Below are 16891 nucleotides of genomic sequence, written 5' to 3'. Positions count from 1 at the left end.
TCTTTGTCAGATGGAGTTTGTGGAGGTCACTCCAGAAGAAAACAACAGAAGTGGTAAAATTTGCGATTTCAAGCAAAAATTAGAATCTTAGAAAACTCATTCAACCACTGTACACTTTAGGATCTGTACTAGACGAAGTCTTCCCCCCACCCCCACCCCCGTTCTTTGTAGTGGCTACATAGCATTTTATTATCTGGATAAACCAGTTTATTTAATAAACTACATACTAATGCACGTTTATATATTCCTTCCTAACCTTTTATTACCAAAAAAATGGTGCAGAAGTATTCGTATGCATCCATGATTTTACACATCTGTGAGCATATCCGTAGTCTGAATGCTCAGCGTGTCAAACAGCATGTGTACACATACATGTTACCTGTCAAGTAACTGCCTATTAAAAACAAATGGCTTTATTGAGGTCTAATTCATATATTATATAATTTGCCTGTTTAAACTATATAATGCCTCGGTTTTTGGTATGATCACAGAGTCAGACCTAGCTCTACAATACACTTACTCTGCCTAAAGGAGACCCCAGACCAGTTACCAGCTTCTCCCCAGCCCTGGGCAGCCACCCCCATTTCTCGCTCCATGTGTAACTCTCCTATTCTGGACATTTCATATAAAAGCAGTCATAGTGTGTGTGGTCTTCTGAGACTGGCTTCTTTCACTTAGCTTTGTGCATCCCAGTTCTTCATGGTATAACTTCCGTGAGCATCCCAACCAATTTTAATGGCAGAATAATATATTCTGTCATGTGGATATACATATTTTGCTTATCCATTCATCGGTTGGTGGACATTTGGGGTGTTTCTTTTTACCTATTGTGAGTAATGTTTCCTATGAACATTTGGGTACAAGTTTTTGTGGGGACATATCTTCATCCCTCGGGTTTGTGTGGAGGAGGAGAATTGCTGGGTGGTGTGTTTTCTGAAATCCCTACACCACGGGGCTTTCCCTGTAGGAGGGTTTCCGCCACCACGTGTGCTCACCAGCTCTCCTCATCATCTCTCAGCTCCTCACTCAGGCCTTAGACAGAACTGGGATTGCCCTGGGGCATTGAGAGAGAGCCCAGGTTCAAGGGGAGCCAGCAGAGTTTCTTTCAGCCTCCAGTGCGACTATGTAATCTGGGAAGTCAGTTGCATTAGTTGTTTATAAGTTACCAGTTGCAGAAGAGAACACATTAACTGAAAACCAGGAACTGGATGTTTACTGTTTATTTTTATTTTATTTTATTTTTTAAGTGACAGGATGGAAGGCAGAGAGACTCCCACATGTGCCCAAGATCTGCCAAGCACATGCTCACCAGGGGGCGATGCTCTGCTCATCTGGGATGTTGCTACGTTGCAACTGGAGACATTCTAGCACAGGGATTGGGAACTTTTTTGGCTGAGAGAGCCATGAACGCCACATATTTTAAACCTGTGTACATTACGCATTATCCAATAAAAATTTGGTGTTGTCCTGGAGGACAGCTGTGATTGGCTCCAGCCACCCGCAACCATGAACATGAGCAGTAGAAAATGAATGGATTGTAATACATGAGAGTGTTTTATATTTTTAATGTTGTTATTATTTTTTATTAAAGATTTGTCTGCGAGCCAGATGCAGCCATCAAAAGAGACACATCTGGCTCATGAGCCATGGGCTCCCAACCCGTTCTGGTTCCTGAGGCAGAGGCCATGGAGCTGTCCTCAGCACCTGGGCCAACTTTGCTCCAATGGAGCCTTAGCTGCAGGAGGGGAAGAGAGAGACAGAGAGGAAGGAGAGGGGGAAAGAGTGGAAAAGCAGATGGGTGCTTCTCCTATGTGCCCTGACTGGGAATTGAACCCAGGACTTTCACATGCTGGGCTGATGCTCTACCACTGAGCCAGGGCTGGAACTGGATGTTTAAATTTAATAGAAATAAATAATTTTGCCAGCTTGTGGGGTAAATTTTTTATGCATTTTATTTTGGTTTCCAAAGTACTTTTCAGAGAACTCAAATATTTATACTATCACCCCGTGGTTATGGGATGACTTGAGATTTTAGAAGTTTACTTGTGATGAGCATGTCAGACAAAAAAGCACTTGCAAAATACATTTTGTCCCATTATATTAAATGCTGAGACAATGTTTTTTTTTCAGGATATAAAATGCCACATGGCTGTCTGATAGGACCATTTTAGGGTAATTGTTTCTTTTCAAGAATTAAGCCGTTTTCTTAACAAGAGCCAATGTTGTGAAGTTTCAGAGCGGGAGAATCACGCCACCTCGAAGAGCCCCCTCCCCGGATGGCTTCTCACCATACAGCCCCGAGGAGACAAGCCGCAGGGTGAACAAGGTGATGCGGGCCCGGCTCTACCTGCTGCAGCAGATTGGGCCGAACTCCTTCCTCATCGGAGGGGACAGCCCCGACAACAAGTACCGCGTGTTCATCGGGCCACAGGTGTGCTTCGCCGCCACGCGGTGTTTCGTGATGTCTGCTCTTAGACTCACGCACTCTAGCTTTCTGAAATTCGGTCAACAAAAGCGAGCTTAAAATATATTTTGGGCTAATAACTTTTTTTTTTTTTTTTTACAGAGACAGAGAGTGAGTCAGAGAGAGGGATAGACAGGGACAGACAGACAGGAATGGAGAGAGATGAGAAGCATCAATCATTAGTTTTTCATTGTGCGTTGCAACACCTTAGTTGTTCATTGATTGCTTTCTCATATGTGCCTTGACCGTGGGCCTTCAGCAGACCAAGTAACCCCTTGCTGGGGCCAGCGACCTTGGGTTCAAGCTGGTGGGCTTTTCCTCAAACCAGATGAGCCCGCACTCAAACTGGCGACCTCGGGGTCTCAAACCTGGGTCCTCTGCATCCCAGTCCAACACTCTATCCACTGCGCCACCGCCTGGTCAGGCGGGCTAATAACTATTTTTAATGTGTTTATAAAGGTCTTGACTCTGACTTAATATACTTTAGAATGCAGATTTGATCTATTTTCATAAATTCACCAAAAATAAGAGATTAATCTGTGGGAATACCTATTGACTTGCATATTGATTAATAGAAAAGCTAGTATAAGCCTGACCTGTGGTGGCGCAGTGGATAAAGCATTGACCTGGAACACTGAGGTCACGGGTTTGAAACCCTGGGCTTGCCCGGTCAAGGCACATATGGGAGTTGATGCTTCCTGCCTCCTCCCTCCCCCTTCACTTCCTCTTTCTCTCGCTCTCTCTCTCAAAAATGAATAAATACAGTCTTAAAAAATAAAATGAAATAAATTAAAAAATAAAATATAGAAAAACTAGTATACTTGGAGATGCTTTTTAAGAAGTGATTGACTGAGGAACTAACAGAACCACATAACCGTCATGTTGGGTCTGCTTTAACCCTGTAGAACTGCAGCTGTGGGCGCGGCACGTTCTGCATTCACCTGCTGTTCGTCATGCTCCGGGTATTTCAGCTGGAACCTTCGGACCCGATGCTATGGAGAAAAACTCTAAAGAATTTTGAGGTAATATTAAATAAATGCTTTAGAGTAAAATGATCAACACATTTTTATGGTATAGTTCTAAAAATTTTCTATGAGCCCTAAATTTAAATAGTGGTCATTTTGCAGGTTTGTGGATATAAATAGTTGTCCATTGACAAATTAGGTTTTTCTTGTTTTTTTCTTCTTTTCCAAGTGAAAGGAGGGGAGATAGAGAGGCAGACTCCCCCATACCCCCCGACCAAGATCCACCTGGTAACACTCATCTGGGGCTGATGCTCTGCCCATCTGGAGCGCAAGGTTGCAACTGAGCTATTTTTAGCACCTGAGGCAGAGGCTCCACAGAGCCATCCTTAGTGCCTGGGGCTGATATGCTCAAACCAGTTGAGCCATGGCTGCGGGGGGGGGAGAGAAGGGGAGGAGGAGGAGGAGGGGTGGAGAAGCGGATGGGCGCTTCTGCTGTGTGCCCTTACCTGGGAATCAAACCTGAGACATCCATATGCCAGGCCAACGCTCTACTACTGAGCCAACCAACCAGGGCCTGGTTTTTTCTTCTAGACTGAAAAATGAGTAAGCACTGACTGGCTGTAAGAATACCATCCTTCGTAAAAGCTGTGTGTATGCTTCATATAAAGCTCTTACATTGGCTTTATGAAAAACTTACGAAACAAAAAAATAATTCAGCTTCTAGGACTCTCCAAATGTGTGTTCTGGCCCAGATGTCATTGTTACTTTCTTTTTTTCAATGTTAGGTTGAGAGTTTGTTCCAGAAATATCACAGCAGGCGCAGCTCACGGATCAAAGCCCCATCTCGCAACACCATCCAGAAGTTTGTGTCCCGCATGTCTAACTCGCACACGCTCTCATCCCCAAGCACGTCCACGTCCAGTTCAGAAAACAGGTCAGTCCTTCTTAAAGAGTTAAAAGCATTAACCCAGGGGTGCTTTATAGTTTTAAGAGTGATATTTTACATCTGCTTAAGTTGCTCTGCATGATTTAACTATCGTATCTTGGCTTTTGAGTTCAAGTCAAGGGTAAACATTAAAGGTCATATGAGCATGCGTGTATGTGTGTGTATGTGTATGTGAGAGAGAAGTGGCACCTTAAATATCAGGCTGTAATACACATCCACTTCCCAAGAAAGGTGTGGCAGAGATGGAGTGAGGGGCCCTCTTCTTGGCCAGCACTTGTGCCGAGCACGAACATGGTATACACCTGTTTGTGTGCACGGCAGCCTCTCGGGCGTGTCACCGGGCAGGAGAAGGGACAAGGCCAGGTGCAGACCATCGGCTGCTCTAATGCAGGGCACCACCATGTCACCCGCAGATGCCTCATTTCCAGGGGGCGCTTGTGAAGGGCACTTCACCTGTGAGAGCAGAAGCGTGCCGTCCTAGACACACAGGCGCGTTGTCACACTAGACACAGCTGCTGTCACCTTCTGGTTCTCAGGCTCCCTGCTGCCTTGTTGCTGAAGATGACAGAGTCACCCCAATGTCCCTTGTGTGTTGTGTGTCTGGTGAGTCGCTGTGACTCCCGGGGACCGGAGAGTGCGTGTCCACACACTCCGCCTACGGCTTCTTCCCCAGAGTCCATCCACCCGTCCAGCCTCCAGTCTGCCTTCCTGCCATCCATGCTCTGGGTCTGCGAGCTGTGTGTGCACACGGGCCCTCAGAAGGCCCTCTGCTGCAGGGCTGGGCGCACCATCTGTACTGTGTCTCTTCTCTATGGCTGTCTGAGTACATCCTGCCCGGGAGCCCCTCTTTCCGCCCTGTTCCCTCGCAGGGTTTTCACGATAAAACAGAAAGAAGGGAGAAAGGATGAGTGGAGGCAGCGGCTGGGCCAGCCGTTGCGTCCACACAGGACAGGCGTCTCTAGCATTGTCGGTAAGACGCGTGTGAATTTGCCTTGCTTTCCATGTTTCTTCTTTGGTTTTAATGTAGAAGTGAGGTTTTGCAGTACCCCAGAAAGGAGTGCTGGTTCTCTTGCCAGGGCAACTCCAGTGTGTTCCCAGGGCACCCCGGGTTGAGAAGCCCAGGTCTAAGGGATGAAGCCCCACCCTGGCCCCCATCAGTGTCCTCAGGGCTGCACCTGCTTCAGCATTCACCATGGCCGAAAAGGGATGTGCGGACAAAGGCCCAGGGGAGGAAGAACTAAGAGAGGCTCTCTTATCTATGGGAAAAGTTCATGTTTGAATTATATTTTTATTATTTGATTAATGAATTATTTTAGAATCCTAAAGTTTTAAGAATTTTTGGACCTTTGCCTAGTTCCCACGGGTCAATGATACGTAAAGCCGAAAGCGTTCACCCCCTCCTCTGAGCGGCGGCAGCATCGGATCCGGAGTTATCTGGGCTTCTAGTTCAAGGCTCTCTCTCTCTCACCCCTCGGCTCTTCAGAGTATGATGAAGAAAATAAGCTTTTATTTCTCAAGCCTCCTGTTAGACTCATTCTAGATTCTGTCTCCTTTTGATGGATATTTCTGTGGCCCCTTATGTTGGAAAAAAAATAACAAATGCTTACAACTAGATAACCAAAGTTTGAATAGAAATCTCCGAGGTGGAAGAGCAGCACCTCCCAGATGTGGGGTGGCTACCAGTTGGTGGGTTTTTTGTGTCTGTGGTTCCCAGGGGGGCGGGGAGTGAAATCTTGATATACTGAGATGGTGCTGTGTGAGTGAGGATGCTCATGTTTGTCGTCTCAGTTTTTTGTTTTTTTTTTAGTTTATCTGTGTTATCTGGTCGCATTGTATTAATCTTTTTTTTTTTTTTTTGTATTTTTCTGAAGTTGGAAACGGGGAGGTAGTCAGACAGACTCCCGCATGTGCCCGACCGGGATCCACCCAGTATGCCCATCAGGGGGCGATGCTCTGCCCCTCTGGAGTGTTGCTCTGTCGCAACCAGAGCCATTTTAGCGCCTGAGGCAGAGGCCATGGAGGCATCCTCAGCGCCCGAGCCAACTTTACTCCAATGGAGCCTTGGCTGCGGGAGGGGAAGAGAGAGACAGAGAGGAAGGAGAGGGGGAGGGTGGAGAAGCAGATGGGTACTTCTCCTGTGTGCCCTGGCCGGGAATCGAACCCAGGACTCCTGCACGCCAGGCCGACGCTCTACCACTAAGCCAACCAGCCAGGGCTGCATTGTATTAATCTTAATGGTATATAAGAAACAATGAAAAAACAGGATTGGGACAAATTTAATAGACTTACAAAAAGTAATTACCAGAAAAAAGAAAGCCTGCAAACAGGAACATCAGGTTCCAGTACAGAAATGGGCAAAGAACATGAAAAGGATGCACACGAAGGAAGACTTTCAGAGGGCTAACAAGCATATAAAAATTGTTTCATCCACCTCATAACTAAGGCAATGCTCAGTTTGATAAAAGATGCCAAATTTATTTGCATAGTTAGTGGAAACCTTTGTGATGAGACAGTTCAGTTCTTGTAAGGATATGCGTGTTCCTATGTATGTGAGTGGCCTTCTAAAACGTGTATTTGTTGGCCCAGTAAAGGCACTTTTTTATGAAGAAAATTATAATCTAAGAAATGCACAGACTTACAGAGATGGCTGTTTTTCAGTTTTATGGTGAAAAGTTGGGAACAGCTTAAATACGCAGAGAGTGAGAGGTAAAGTCCACTCCTTCTCCGGATGGTTTGTGCGGCCATTAACATTATACTTCTGAAGAATATTGATGAGACTCCAACCAGCAGAGCTATCCGGCCAGGGCTTATTTTTTTATTTTTATTTTTTTTTTTAGAGACAGAGAGAGGAAGGGAGAGAGAGGAGAGGGGGAAGGGAAGCATTCATTTGTTGTTCCACTCAATCGTGCACTCATTGGTGGCTTCCTGTGTGTGCCCTGACCGGGAATCAAACCGGCAACCTTGTTGTTTTGGGACAACACTCTTAGCCAAGTAAGCTAACTAGCCAGGGCCACAAGTGTAATTTCTATGATAAAAATTTTAAGAATGTGAAATTGTACATGTTTATATATAAGTGCTGTGAATAATATTCACAAAAATATATACTTGGGGAAAAAATGGGCAGAAAATACCCCAAAATGGAATATTTTTAAGTCAGAAGATCATTTAAGTAATAAGTTGCACTTACACCTGACCAGGCATTTGCTCAGTGGATAGAGCATTGCCTGGGATGCTAATGACCCAGGTTCAAAACCCTGAGGTCGCTGGCTTGAGCCCAAGGTCACTAGCTCGAGCAAGGGGTCACTGGCTTGGCTGAAGCCCCCCAATCAAGGCACATATGAGAAACAGTCAATAAACAACTAAGGTGCGGCAACTATGAGTTGATACTTCTCTTTCCCTTTATCTGTCTTTCTCTCTCTCTCTCACCCTCTTTCTCTCGCTAAAAATAATAATAATATAAGTTGCACTTAAAATTTGACTAAATTGTAGAACTTTATTTTTCCTCTACTCTATTTATGTTTCTGAATAAGCTAATTTTGGTGTGAATATTTGAAAGGTTAGTTGACCTTGGGTCATCTATACCACTAATATTTTTACTGTATAAATCCTCTCTACAACGTCTCTGGTAACTTGGTCATTAAAACACACGTATTTTGACAGCTTTCCCCATTCCGCGGGCGGGCAGTATCCAAGAGGGAGGGCAGGAGACCTCGCACGAGAATCTCACAGGGCGACTCGGCTGACCTGTCTGTAGAGCTCAGGAGACTCTGGGGGACTGTGACTTTGCTGTCAGTCACTCAGATTGTTTTCAGGAATTAGACGTGTGAAAGGGCCGGGGGCAGGCCAGGGGCCCGCAGGGAGGAGGATGTCCTTCTTAAACAAAAGGCTCATGATGAGTATACCACAAACCACCTTTATCATCCAGGGCACCTTATTCAATACCCCAGAACCTTGTCTTTGTGTTGTCATGGACATGGTTATTGATGTTAAAAGCCACTCCACACATTGTGAAGTATCCAAAAAAAATGTATAAAGTTGAAAATGAAACGCTTCTCTCCAGCCTGGTCTGCACCGTCTTTTAGGTCATGGACGTGTATATTTAGTATTTTGAGAAATACTACCAAATTCCTTTCCAAAAATTTGTTTTTCCTCCTACCAGCAGTACATGAGAACCTGTTTCCTATTCATTATTAGGGCCAGATGTGACCAGCTTAATAAACTTTCATCTATCAGATTTAAAAAAATAAAAGACAAAATGGTGTCATTCATTTTAGTAAACATTTTCTACTTTTTCCATGTTTATTGGTTATTGGTATTTTTACTTTGTCTTTTTATCTTTTTTTATTATTTTATTGGTAGTATTTTTCTTACTGATTTTTAAGAGCACTTTGTATATTCATATATATATATATATACACACACACACTATAATTCAAATATACACAATATAGTGACAATTTTGCCATAAATGGAATCATTCTATACTAGTTTGAATTCTGTCATGTTACCTGCTTTTTTCACCATATAGTATACTGTGGGCATTGCTCTTTGTTACTATTTATGGACCTCTTATATGTTAAAGACTTCATGGTGTTGGGGTTACCAGTTTTTAATCTTTTGATGTTCATTAGGTTGACTTTTTCATTATGCTAAATAATAATGCAGTGAAAATTCTCGTATGGGTATCTGTCTCTTTATTTCTTTAAGATATATTCCTAGAGATCCAGATGAAAGGTTGTCTATAATTAAAAAAATGACATGTTTCTAGATTAGTTTCTAGAAATGTTAGGCCAGTTTACACCCATAAAGGGTGTCAGAAATGGGCCTTCACACCTGGGATGTGGACTGGCTGATCTGTAGGGTCCTTTCCAGTCCCTGAGATCCTGGAACTGTCAGTGTGCAGTGTGTTGGTGCAGCGTCACATCCTAGAGCAGTTTTGTTTATGCAAACGTTGCAAGAGCAGATTTTGGGATACAGTACTTACCTCTCAAATATTGTACTTTAGATACGGAGCGGTATTCCTACCGAGATAAGGTTCACTCGTACCCACAGTCCGTAAATGCACAGAGGTGTGAATCTGGTGTAAAGTTACTGTATCCATAGGAGAAAGAAGTATCTTTCAAATAGTTACGTGTCAGAGGGACCTAAACGAGATTCCCTCAGTGTTCACAATCTGAAGCCATTTGGCATGTGGCCTACGTCTGTTGGCCCCTTGGTGGTGAGCTGACTGTTGTCTCCGTGGTTTGCAGCATGAAGGACGAGGAGGAGCAGATGTGCCCTATCTGCCTGCTGGGCATGCTGGACGAGGAGAGCCTGACCGTGTGTGAGGACGGCTGCCGCAACAAGCTGCACCACCACTGCATGTCCATCTGTAGGTGCCCCTCTGCCCCCGCCCCTCCCCCGCTGGTCCATCTGTAGGTGCCCTCCTGCCCCTCCCCCGCTGGTCCATCTGTAGGTGCCCCTCTGCCCCTCCCCCGCTGGTCCATCTGTAGGTGCCCCTCTGCCCCTCCCCCGCTGGTCCATCTGTAGGTGCCCTCCTGCCCCTCCCCCGCTGGTCCATCTGTAGGTGCCCTCCTGCCCCTCCCCCGCTGGTCCATCTGTAGGTGCCCTCCTGCCCCTCCCCCGCTGGTCCATCTGTAGGTGCCCTCCCCGCCCCACTCCCCCAGCAGTGGGTAGCAGATAGCACGGCCGTTTCTCGGGGAATACTGTCTGTATATCTTGTCCTTAGGATTTTCTTTTTTTTCAGCTTGCTTTATTGTAAGAATACGGTATGTTACACACAGAACGTTCTCTGTGTGTCAACTGGTCAGCACTAGGCTTCTGTAGGTAGTGTTTGGGGGAGTCAGAAGTTACACACAGACTTAGCTGCGCTGGGGGGGGTGTCAGGGTCCCGACCCCTGCTTTGTTCAAGGGTCGACTGTATATTATTTAGGATTTGAACATGGATTTTGAGGAGCTTGGTGAGAGAAGGAAAGAACTAGGTGGGCCCTATGTGATGTTTTCAACAGATGGGAGTTTAGGAACTGTCGAGAGATGAACTGTGTTAGCAAGGAAATGTAGTCGAGTGTGACAGATGGAAGGCGTGCAAAGAGTGGAAACAGTGGTGATCCGGAAGGCGCCCACACAGGAGGGTGGGTAGGGGTGACGCCTGGGCCGGCACCATAAGAGGTCACAGCGAGGTTTGGAAGGACAGCAGATCATCACGTGGGCAGGTGATCTAACACCAGTGAGCAACCACATTTGTAACTAACAAAATGGCATTTGCAAAGGGTCTGACCATCAGAGTCACTGAATCTGCTGCTGCGTTGGCCTGCTCTCGGGTAAATGTTACGTCAGGTTGCTTTCTGAGGTTTGCTCCATATGTCAGTCCTGCACTAACCATTGTGAAGTTATTACCTGCAGTAATTTAAGGTCTTTCCTCTCCAGGGGCAGAAGAATGCAGGAGAAATAGAGAGCCTCTGATATGTCCCCTCTGTAGATCTAAGTGGAGATCCCATGACTTCTACAGGTAATGGTTTGGAATGACTGATGCAGATACGTTAGATTAAAAATTAAAATGTTCTCAAAGTGGTTCTGAAATCTGCGAGTCACTCTGAGCAGGTTCTGTTGATTTCTCCCTCAGTCACGAGCTGTCAAGCCCTGGTGACGCCCCGTCCTCTCTGCGGGCCGCCCCACCGCCCGCCACGCCGCCACAGCCTCTGTCCGGGCCACAGCGCCGGGGCCAGGACAGCAGCTTCAACCTGACCCACTACGGGGCTCAGCAGATCCCCGCCGCCTACAAAGACCTCGCCGAGCCCTGGATTCAGGTAGGCGTTCTTGCTCTTCGTAGGCTGTGGGCACTGTCTCCCCAGGTGTTTTCCGTGGGAGAAGGTACTTGCCTGGCCTGCCCTCTTGCCTCCTGTGGTCTGGGCACCGTGTGGCTTATCACCAAGCTCAGCTGTGAGAAATACCCCCAGAGGCACACCCTCTGAACTAGCCAACCCGCATGGCTACCCAGAGCCCTGTGGGGCTCCCTCCTCCCCATGTTGGCTGCTACACCGGGGGAAGCTGTCCTTTTTCTTACATTGTGGCCACTTAACAGCCTCTCCTTTCCATGTCCCTGTGGCCTGTAAGGGGTTTCAATTGCTGAGTGGGCAAGGTTTCCATTCCTTTACCTTCCCTCCAGATAACTAACTGCTTTTCATCCTTGGTAAACTGGAATTTCAGTCACTTGGTTTTTTTGTCCATTCTGTTTTATTAGAACCCAGAACCAGACAGTGTCTTCAGTAGCCAAAGGAGAGTAACATTTTTTTTTCTATTTTTTAAGTGAGAGGAGGGGACATAGAGACAGACTCCTGCATGCACCCCAATTGGCATCCCTCGGCAACCCTGTCTTGGGGCCATGCTCGCAACTGAGCTATTTTTAGCGCCTGAGGTGGAAGCTCCATGGAGCCATTCTCAGCACCTGGGCCGCTGTGCTCAAACCATGGAGCCATGGCTGCGGGAAAGGGAAGAGAGAGAGAGAGAGAGAGAGAGAGAGAAAGTGGGGGAGAAACAGATGGGTGCTTCTCCTGTGTGCCCTGGCTGAAATTCGAACCCGGGACTTCCACACGCTGGGCCAATGCTCTACCACTGAGCCAACAGGCCAGAGCCACATACACTGCTCACAAAAATTAGGGGATATTTTGCCGCTTCATATTCATTTTGAAATATCCCCTAATTTTTGTGAGCAGTATGTTTTCGATAATATGTTAAATTCTGTTTCATATTCTTGGACTTGTCAAACAGGCACAGTAACTTATTGAGCTTCCTATATCATTAGGTTTTGTTTCCTTTTTCATTGTCTCCTGCAGCTTTGGGTCTTTGCTCACCATGTTAGCAAGCTGTTCGGAATCTGGTAACATTTGCAACATAATAAATACATCTGACTTTTTTTGTCTAGTTCATGAATGGTATTTAACTAGCCCCTCGCCTGCCCTTTAATGGGTCCTCAGGAGAACCCTGCATCTGTGCTTGCTGTGGGTTGGTTGAGGCTGCACCTTCAGGTGTTCTGTGAAGGAGGACATGTGAGGAGCAAGAAGATTCAGTAGCGATGTGCTGTTCCCCACGCTGGGCATGTAATGAGCTCCCTGTGGTTCATGCGATCCAGTCTCCTTAACTCTCACTGTATGACACATACACACATAAAATAGGTCATTTGCTTTTCCCAAAATTGGTTTTCCATCTGTAATATTTAAAAATTTTTTATATAAGTTATCTTAGTTATAACATTTACTGTTAGCTAACTGGCCCATAATGTCAAGACGGTGGAGCCTTCCTTTCTGGAGGGACTCCGGCTTTGCAGGCACGGTAGTGAGGACTGTGGTAGCATCCTCGGCTGATTAGAACACAAGAATTTTTTCCTTCTTGATATTTCCACTCCATCAGTCACAGACCCACCTGTTTAGTCTGTTTTCTTTTTATTTTTTTTAACCTTTTTGTACAAGACGAAAATCAGAAGTTTTTTACTTCACCATTGTCATCCAAGAGCGTTGCCCTGTGTCCCCTGTCACCCCGGGAGCAGTGCCTGTGTCTCCTGTCACCCCGGGAGCAGTGCCCGTGTCCCCTGTCACCCCGGGAGCAGAGCCCGTGTCCACTGTCACCCCGGGAGCAGAGCCCGTGTCCACTGTCACCTTGGGGAGCAGTGCCCGTGTCCACTGTCACCCTGGGGAGCAGTGCCCGTGTCCACTGTCACCCTGGGGAGCAGTGCCCGTGTCCACTGTCACCCTGGGGAGCAGAGCCCGTGTCCACTGTCACCCTGGGGAGCAGAGCCCGTGTCCACTGTCACCCTGGGGAGCAGTGCCCGTGTCCACTGTCACCCTGGGGAGCAGTGCCCGTGTCCACTGTCACCCTGGGGAGCAGAGCCCGTGTCCACTGTCACCCTGGGGAGCAGAGCCCGTGTCCACTGTCACCCTGGGGAGCAGAGCCCGTGTCCACTGTCACCCTGGGGAGCAGTGCCCGTGTCCACTGTCACCCTGGGGAGCAGTGCCCGTGTCCACTGTCACCCTGGGGAGCAGAGCCCGTGTCCACTGTCACCCTGGGGAGCAGTGCCCGTGTCCACTGTCACCCTGGGGAGCAGTGCCCGTGTCCACTGTCACCCCGGGAGCAGTGCCCGTGTCCACTGTCACCCCGGGAGCAGTGCCCGTGTCCACTGTCACCCTGGGGAGCAGTGCCCGTGTCCACTGTCACCCTGGGGAGCAGAGCCCGTGTCCCCTGTCACCCTGGGGAGCAGTGCCCGTGTCCACTGTCACCCTGGGGAGCAGTGCCCGTGTCCACTGTCACCCTGGGGAGCAGTGCCCGTGTCCACTGTCACCCTGGGGAGCAGAGCCCGTGTCCCCTGTCACCCTGGGGAGCAGTGCCCGTGTCCCCTGTCACCCTGGGGAGCAGTGCCTCTGTCCCCTGTCACCCTGGGGAGCAGAGCCTCTGTCCCCTGTCACCCTGGGGAGCAGTGCCTGTGTCCACTGTCACCCTGGGGAGCAGTGCCCGTGTCCACTGTCACCCTGGGGAGCAGTGCCCGTGTCCCCTGTCACCCTGGGGAGCAGTGCCTGTGTCCCCTGTCACCCTGGGGAGCAGTGCCCGTGTCCACTGTCACCCTGGGGAGCAGTGCCCGTGTCCCCTGTCCCCTGGGGAGCAGTGCCCGTGTCCCCTGTCACCTCGGAGGAGCAGAGCCCGTGTCCCCTGTCACCCCGGGAGCAGAGCCCGTGTCCCCTGTCCCCTGGGGAGCAGTGCCTGTGTCCCCTGTCACCTCGGAGGAGCAGTGCCTGTGTCCCCTGTCACCTCGGAGGAGAGCCTGTGTCCACTGTAACCCAGAGGAGCAGAGCCTGTGTCCCCTGTCACCTCGGAGGAACAGTGCTGTGTATCTTGACCGCTCCCTTCCAGGGCCTTTCTTGATTTCCCTTTTCTTGATATTACTGTCAACTTCCTGCATACAAACACAGAGTGGGCTTCTCTGACGTGTCTGCTTTGTGGTGAGCAGTGGCACACAGAAACGAGTGCACACACACACATCTCCACCTGACCACTGGCCTGCACTCCTAATTTTACCTGTGCTAATAAGTGCTAAGGGTTTTTGATACGTACCAGTGACTCTCAAGGGTCAGTTCCTTATTATGATTGTCAAGAACTGACTGGACTCCTTTTTGGAATTTGAAATTGTGTAGGGCGGTAAAAGTTTTAGAAGTGCCGTTTTCCCTTAGTGATAAAAGCGGGTGCTCACTCAGCATCCTGTAGTCCCTGCATTTGTCCTCACGTTGCACTCCCTGCGTGTGTCGATTGCAGGTGTTTGGAATGGAACTCGTTGGCTGCTTGTTCTCAAGAAACTGGAACGTCCGCGAGATGGCTCTCCGGCGTCTGTCCCACGATGTCAGCGGGGCGCTGCTGCTGGCGCATGGCGAGAGCACTGGGCACTCGGGCGGGAGCAGCCCAAGTGCCTCTGGAGCCGCTGCGGGGCCGGCGCCACCTGGCGTGCCCGGGGACGTGGTGGGGGCCTGCTGCAGCGTCCTGTCCCTGGTCTGTGCCGACCCTGTCTACAAAGTGTATGTTGCTGCTTTAGTAAGTAGCTTTCATCTCTAACCACAGCATTATGGGGCACTTAGTCAGTGTTGGGTCGCTTATAGATGTCATTTTTGAAGATCCAGTAACAATTTAATTTTTGAAAACCTAAAGTTTGTTTTTATTTCATAATCCCAGGAAATTGCAGTTTTCCATTTAATCTCTTCATTTGGGTTTTATTTTAACCTGTTCAAGTTTTATTTTATACTATTTACTTTCCTCCCCTAAGTAACTGTGTCTTGCTGTTCATATCTTTACATTTCCCTTACTTTACACTTGACCAGATTAAGGCTACTTTATGGGATGATAGCAAATTGATTGATTACTTTGTTGTTGTCTTTTTAATTTGGTATCAGTAGACACTAAAGAGAACTGATTTTTGTTTTATTTGTTTTGTTTTCTTAAGTGAGAATTGGGGAGGCAGAGACTCCTGCATGTGCCCTGACTGGGATCCACCTGGCAAGCCCACTAGGGGGTGATGCTCTGCCCATCTGGGGCCATTGCATCGTTGCTTGGCAACCGAGCTAATTTAGGTCCTGAGGTGAGGCCATGGAACCATCCTCAGCGCCCAGGGCCAACTCACTCCAACAAAGCCATGGCTGTGGGAGGAAAAGAGAGAAAGAAGGGGGGGTTGAAAAGCAGATGGTCACTTCTCCTATGTGCCCTTTCAAGGAGTCAAACCCAGGACTTCCTCACACTAGGCCAATGCTCTACCACTGAGCCAACCAGCCAGGGCTAAGGAGAACTTATTTCTAATAAACATTGTATGGAAATTCAGGAATATTTTCAAAACAGGGTTCCATGACATAGAAGACTACTGAGTTGTTTTTCTAACCTAATGTGTTAGAAGCTATCTTGCATGAGCAAGCTGGAAGGAGGAGGGGGTGGGTCTGTCTGTAATTTCGGAGGCTCGTTTCACTGTTTCCATTCTGAGTACGGAACAGTGTTGAGAACAGGGTTTCTCAGCCTCAGCTCTGCTGAGCCAGATCACCCTGTGTTGGAGGCAGGAGGGCGGGCTGGGCTTCCTAGGATGTTGAGCGGCATCCCTGCCTCTTCCCACTGGATCCCAGGAGTAAACCTTTCTCCAACCAGTTATGACAACCAAGACCATTCCTAGGAATTGCTGCCTGTTCCCTGAGAGTCAGAATTGCCCCCCTAGCTCAGAACCGCTACTTTAGAAAAATTTTTTTCCAGCTCTGTTTCAAATCTCATTATTTCCTCTGCTTCCACTTCCAAATTTTTTTCTCATCCATTCTATAGCAACCGTATCTAGTGCATCTTGAGTAGCATACTGTGATGGTTATGAACATGAGCCTGAAGTCAGAATCGAATAACTTCATTTATCATCCAAACTGGGATACCTGAATAATCTGCTAGTTAAACAGGCAAGCCTAGGCAACCTGGACGTGTGGTCAACATTATCAAGACCTTGACTCAAATTCTGGGTCTCCCGTTTGCTAGTAGTGTGACTTTAGAACTCCAACTTTAGCTTTCTCACCTGTAGATTAATGCAGATGTTTACCTCTTGGGGTTGAAATAGAAACCTCTAACTCTAATGACTAGCACAATGTGAGAACACTGAATATGTACTAATCACCATCATTTTTTATATTGCTACTTTGATTACTCCCCAGCTCAGAAACAGAGGTTTCTGTTGCTTCCTCAGCATTTCCTGAAGTATATTCTGAGGAAGGTTGGCAGGGTTGCAAAAGGTTCCCTGAAGAAAGATGTCTGTATTCACTTAAAATTCATGAACATACCCTGGCCAGATAGCTCTGTTGCTTAGAGTGTTGTCTCAAAGTGCAGAGGTTGCCAGTTCCATTCCTGGTCAGGGCACATAACAGGAACAGATCTGTGTTCCTGTCTGTCTGTCTGTCTCTCTCTCTCTCTCTCTCTCTCCTCCTCTCCTCCCCCTCCCTCCCATCCTGTATCTCTAAAATCAGTAAT

The 16891-nt window shown here is 47.7% G+C and overlaps 1 protein-coding gene across 1 annotated transcript in view; it reads left to right on the top strand.

Annotated features, from left to right (window-relative positions):
* Window positions 1-16891, top strand: part of MAP3K1 (mitogen-activated protein kinase kinase kinase 1) — an 82584-nt gene that overhangs the window by 46806 nt on the left and 18887 nt on the right. Inside the window, exons 4-10 of the mRNA XM_066377618.1 lie at window positions 2231-2431; window positions 3370-3486; window positions 4215-4363; window positions 9625-9746; window positions 10802-10883; window positions 10998-11181; window positions 14672-14944. Of these exons, the coding sequence (XP_066233715.1) occupies window positions 2231-2431; window positions 3370-3486; window positions 4215-4363; window positions 9625-9746; window positions 10802-10883; window positions 10998-11181; window positions 14672-14944 (1128 nt within the window). The remainder of the gene's footprint in view (window positions 1-2230; window positions 2432-3369; window positions 3487-4214; window positions 4364-9624; window positions 9747-10801; window positions 10884-10997; window positions 11182-14671; window positions 14945-16891) is intronic.

Source organism: Saccopteryx leptura, chromosome 1 (assembly GCF_036850995.1).
Source record: "Saccopteryx leptura isolate mSacLep1 chromosome 1, mSacLep1_pri_phased_curated, whole genome shotgun sequence".
Classification (NCBI taxonomy): domain Eukaryota; kingdom Metazoa; phylum Chordata; class Mammalia; order Chiroptera; family Emballonuridae; genus Saccopteryx; species Saccopteryx leptura.
Note: the sequence above shows the minus strand (reverse complement) of the source record. Positions and strands in the feature narration are given on the sequence as shown.